The sequence below is a fragment of the Cryptomeria japonica genome, chromosome 6, assembly GCF_030272615.1.
Source record: "Cryptomeria japonica chromosome 6, Sugi_1.0, whole genome shotgun sequence".
NCBI classification, from domain to species: Eukaryota; Viridiplantae; Streptophyta; class Pinopsida; order Cupressales; family Cupressaceae; genus Cryptomeria; species Cryptomeria japonica.
In genome coordinates, this window is record NC_081410.1 from 572,094,350 (window position 1) to 572,100,400 (window position 6,051).

A 6,051-nucleotide genomic window follows, 5' to 3' on the forward strand; every position below is an offset into this window, starting at 1 on the left:
GGCATTACTAGTGGGGGGTGTGGAAGCATCCTTATGTTCATGCAGATTCTTTGGTGGAGTTTTGGAGCAGTTTGGGCAGGCCTCCCATCCTGTCCTCTTTTCTCCAGACTATCTGGAATATTGGGCCTATTTTCATCCTTTGGCATATCTAGCTGGAGAGGAATAGGAGGATCTTTAGGGAGGTCAGATTGTTAGTTCAACAAGTGTGGAGTAGAATCATTGGTATGATTCAGGAGACAGTGGAAGCTAAATGTGTGTTCAATTTTCCTCTGGATAGAGGAGAGACTGATATTGTGAGTAGGTTGGGTTTGCAGGAGATGTCACCTGCCTTGGCATGTGTGAGGAGAAATAGACATGCTATGAAGAAGGTTCAAAGGATGGGAAGGTGGATGTCCCCTTAGGATGAGTTCATCAAGATTAACACTGATGGCTCCTCTAGGGGTAATTTTAGCCCTGCTGGGATTGGCGGTGTTGGTAGGGATAGTAGGGGAGAGGTGGTTTTCTTATTCTCGGTGCATAAAGGGCGACAGTCTAATAATTTTATGGAGGGATTAGCAATTTTCTATTCCCTGGAGTGCACCTTGGAGATGGGGTGGCAGTAGGTTATCTATGAATAGGATTTGCAAATTATTGTTAATTTATTGATTGAGCAGAAAGTGAGTGGGGTGCATTGGCAGTTGGTAGGGATTGTTCACCAGATTCTTGAAATTTTCTCTATGATGGAGAAGGTGTCTTTCATCCACATATCTTGTGAATGGAATAGAGCACCTGATTATCTGGCTAAGTGGGCTTCGAAGCATGATGATGACTAGAAAGTTGAAGGGTGGGAGCAACTTTCCCTGGATTATTGTCTGGGCCTGCATAAGATATTTGTTGAGGATATGGATAGTTATGAAGCTGGCTAATTTTGGGATGGGTTTGTGGTCCCCCTTGGGGCCTTGAGACTATGGTTCTCTCTTGGGTTGGGCGTGTGTTCCCCTCTTGGGGCTCTGAGACTCTAGGTCTCTGTTGTAATTCTTAATTAAGTTCTTCAATAAAGTTTTTACCCCTTTATTCAAAAAAAAATGTTTCATGAATTTAATTTATAATGCATTTACAATTTACACTGTATATAATTCTTTCTCAATCGATTAATTTATATAAATCATTATCAGTGTGAATTGATTGATAACTTATTTATATTAATTGATAGGTCAAATAATATAACTTAATGCCAACAATTGATAAATTTGTATATAAATTGATCAATATTAACTATATAATTTATAATCTATTTATAATTTAATATTTATACTTTTTATCATTTGATTTATTGATATAAAACTTAATTTCAACTCATATAAATTAATATATATTTTGTATAAAATTTCCATTCTATTTAATTCAAATGAATCAATTTATTGATTTCAAATATAAAATTAATAATAGATATAGATAAAAGGTTGTTTTTAACAATTTTAGTTTCAAAATATTAAAAATTTCTTGTTTCTTATCCTTTAAATATAGAGATCGTGCTTTGTTACCACTTACAATGAATTTAGTTGAAGAAGTGAAGACTATAATATGAAAAGTAATACAAATTCTTGTTAATGCTTGATAATAATTGCCACTTTAGAGTTAAAACCTCCAAAAACCTTTGATAAGAACATAATTCATTTATGACAATGATAAAATAATCATTATATCTAGCATACACCATTCTTATATCATAGGTACACCACATACTAAGCTCATAACTTAAATGAAGGTTTATGCTAGCCACAAGTTATATATACATCTCCTATAAAATAATTAAAATGCTTCACATTAAAAAAAAATTAATGTCTTATAATTTATATATATATTCTAAGTAAATTTTTTAAAAATAATGAGTAATAATATTAATATCTAATTATAAAAATGTTTAAAGTGCAAAATGATCAAGGGATTCATTAGAAAAGATACACCAAGAATATTAGTGCTTAATTATACAAATAATTAAAGTGCAAAAAGACCAACAAGTTGATATATTATTAGTAATAAGGTTCTAGTTTAGGGATAACAATTTATTTTTTAATATGTTGTATGTAGAGTGATTTTTAATATGTTGAATGAAGCCACTATTATTCTATTTCTCATTAAAATTTTTACAAACTATTTCATCTTGTTTAACAGTTTTATTTTGTAAAATTTATCAAAAAAATATGGAGTTTAATTATTAATAGTAATACATATTGGTGAATAAATTATAATTGATAAATATATGAAAAACATATATGATGAATTTATAAGAGAGAAGAAAATAAAATATATATTATAATTTATTAAAAATGTTGGAAGACAATGGTCAATGATTGATGTTTATGTATAGGATGAAAAGGAGGAGAAAGAGATTTTTTTTTTTTTGAAATTTGTCTTCTTATTTTTATTATGTATGTTTCCAAATATCCTCTAAACAATATTCAAATGCCCTAAAATAAACAATATGAGTAAAAACATCATAGAGATGATCTAATATTTTTTATGATAATAGAAATTATATTAATTATAAAAGATTTAACGAATATTTTTTAAAAAAGTGATCAAAGTTAGTAGATTTAAGGAAAAATATATTAGATGATGTCTTACATGTTATACAAATACACTAGGAGATGAGGATTTGAGAATGCATTATGAGGTATAAATATTTCTTTTTGTTTCTATTTGTCATATGTATTGTCTTATTAGTTTTAGTATCTTTTAATAAATTTGTGTTGTAGTGTCTTTTGGCTCTAGGTTTGGGTTTTTCAAAAAGGTGTCATTTTCTGACAAAAACCTAGGTTTATGCCTAACGGGATAAAAATCACCCCATGTAATTGGCCATCTCTTTGTGCCTTTCATGGGTGGTTGTGCTAGTTTTTGTATTTTCTGGGTGGTTTGTGTTTCTTGTTTTGCTCTTACTTTTTTTTTAGTTTCTTTGTTGGTTCTCGAATATTCTTGTTGGGCTTTTTTTTTGCTAGCTCTGCATCCCTCATGTGCCCCAAGTGTCTAATTGTGGATATGTAATGGTACAGGCGTATCCCACTTTTATTAATCAAAACAATTTTCTTATGTCAATTTATATGATATTTCTATTTCTAAAATAGTTAGTAGGTGACTAATTTTTTCTGTTCTTTTTAATTTTTTTAGAGATTGTGTTCCTGAAGAAAAATAATTTTTGAGAGACAAAAATTTGATAAGAATACATAGTCAAAGACATCATCTAATATATTTTTCCTTACATTTGAAAATAAATGTATACCTAACAATGACAAACATTCAATATTGAAACTCTATTTGTGAATTACTCTATGAACATGGCAAACAAAATATATTAACTTATTTTTTAACACATGTTTTAAGTAAAGGATAACGATGCGTATAAAATGCACTATTTTCTAATAAACCGTAAAATGAAGATAAACAATGCAAACAAAAATATTTGCTGAAAATTGTTTAAGCATGCTCTAAACCAATACTGCAACTTTTTGGAAAAAAAAAAAAAGAAAAAAAAAAGAAAGAAAAATATTTTTGATATACTAAACAAATAATTCTAACAACCAATGTGTACATAACTCACGACAACACTTGATAAATTAACATATTTATATAATTAGCATCACTAGCATTCACCATTTCTTGAAATACATAAATTAACTTGCTTAATTAACTCTACAAATCATATATTCAAACAAATATATTATATTAGATTACAAATGATACTAAAACTTATACTTTCATATAAAATATGATTGTTGACAATAGAATTTCCCTTTAGCTTAAAAATAGATTAAAGTTTAATATTTTATTATTATTAAAAATAAAATAAATTGCTTTTAAAAATATATATATTAAAAAACAAATATTAGATACAATAGTTGTTCATGATAACACCTAATTAGAAGATATATAAATATAAACTTTTCTAACGTTATTGAAAACAAAGTTGAAGTTACACCAATATTGATCAACATCAGGGGCCTTAACAACTTGACTTTGCAATCGATTTTTTTTGACTTAACATGTAGACTAAGACAATGCGTATTCTAATTAACAGATAAACAGATAATACTTGTCCAGGACCGCTAGTAAATATCATGTGGGAGACGTGGTACCGGAATTGCATTCAACTGTTTGAATGTAACTCCAAATTCGTCCGTCATGTCCGTCACGTCCAGCTGCTCACCATTCATCCCATCCGGGAGTTTCCACTCAAACGAATGAAGCAAAGAAGCCAAAACAAAAGAAACCATACGGCTTGCCAAGTGAATCGCTGGACAAATTCTTCTTCCTGCTCCGAATGGAATTAGCTCGAAATCTTGTCCCCTGTAATCTATCTTGCTGTTCTCGCCCTCCAGAAATCTCTCGGGCATAAATTTTGACGGATTGTTCCAAATTGCAGTGTCCCTCCCAATAGCCCAAACATTCACCATCACCTGGGTGTCTTTGGGTATCACAAATCCCCCGATCTCGCAGGAGCATTCTGCTCTGTGTGGAAGCAGCACGGGAGCCGTTGGGTGCAATCGGAATAATTCTTTCAGAGACGCATGCAGATAAGGCAGATGATCAACATCAGATTCTTCCACTCTCCTGTTGCGTCCAACTACTTCATCCAATTCTTGTCGGACTCGGTTTAATTTCTCCGGGTTGCGAATGAATTCTACCATGGCCCATTCCACTATGGTAGTGCTTGATTCAGTCCCGGCAGCGAAGAATTCCTGAAATCAGAGAACACGATTAGAGACCTGGAATATACCAGAGATTTATAGACTTTTAGAAAGAAACTGAAAAAAAAAGCAATCCTTCTCAGTACTACTCACAGCTATCAAAGCTCGAATACCAACGAGAGTGAAATCTTCAGTTCTGGAATCCAGCAGAACATCCAGAAAATCCTTCTCCGAATCGTTGAGCTTGATGCTTTGGCTGTGGGCGGCAAGCCTTTTCTGTATGAACGTTTCGGAGAAGTCATATAACACCTTGAAATACCCGGCCATCCGATGGGACACGCCCTGGGGATCGAGGAACCGGAAAAACGGAAAAAGGTCCGCCAAATTGGGCATTGCGACGAGCTTCATTAATTTCCAGATGGTATCTTTGAGCTCCGCAGAAGCTGGATTGCGCGGATCGCAGACGTTTGTGCTGAAGATCATGTTGCCTAACAAATTCAGAGACGTGCAGAACGCCATCAGCCCGATATCCACAACCTTTCCCTTGTCCTCAAAAATAAGTCCAATCGTGCGAAATACTTGATCTCTTCTAAGGTGTTGCAGAGCTTCGTGTCTTTTGTTGCTGAAAAGTTCAACAGTTGAAATACGTCGGAGATTGCGCCAGTAAGGGCCATATTCACCCCAAATTAGCGAGGACTTGTGATGAGAAAGGGACCTGAATGCTTCCATCACCGGTCGTCCCGCGAAGATGTGGTCGTGTGTTTTGAAGATCTCCTTGGCCATGGCTGGTGAGGAGACCACGACTGCTGTTTTCATGCCCAGACGGAGAGCCATGAGAGGGCCGTATCTCAGAGAGAGGTCATACAGAGTTTCCTGCGGCTTTTTCCCCAGCTGAAAGAGGTTTCCCACAATAGGCCAGGCAGGCGGTCCAGGGGGAAGAGGAAGCCTTGTCTTGCTCTCCCTTCTCCACAGGAAGAAGAATAATAATAAGAGTGAACAAGTGGTGAGGAGCAGAGAGGACCAAGAAAGCGGTGGAATACCCATTTCGGGTGTAAACAAGGAAATCCCTACCTCGTTTGGTTTTCCAGTGTAGAGTATTTTATAGACAGAACCCTAGCGGCGCATGCAGCTCTGTTTACTCGATTCAGTCGTCATACGATGAGAAGACTGAAATACTAGGACCTAATCCTTCTACGGTATTGATTGAGTATTTCAAATTATTGTATTTTATTTTACTTGATTTTGTCATGGGCCGTTAGGTTTCTGAAGTGGACATGCGAGTCAACAATTGAACAATAAACTTGTCTCACGCCATAATACATCTTTCCGTCTACAATTGAATGATAAACTTGTCTCACGTCATGATACATCTTTTCGTCTCCCTTGT

At 34.1% G+C, this 6,051-nt stretch overlaps 1 protein-coding gene across 1 annotated transcript; it reads right to left on the bottom strand.

Moving 5' to 3' along the window:
• Positions 1-3,933: 3,933 nt before the first annotated feature.
• Positions 3,934-5,715, bottom strand: LOC131077443 (cytochrome P450 76T24). The gene is made up of 2 exons (XM_058014938.2): positions 4,818-5,715; positions 3,934-4,715 (listed from the first exon to the last, which is right to left on the bottom strand). Exons 1-2 carry the CDS (start codon positions 5,706-5,708, stop codon positions 4,083-4,085), a joined length of 1,524 nt encoding a protein of 507 aa, XP_057870921.2. The 5' UTR covers positions 5,709-5,715; the 3' UTR covers positions 3,934-4,082.
• Between the last annotated feature and the right edge of the window lie 336 nt (positions 5,716-6,051).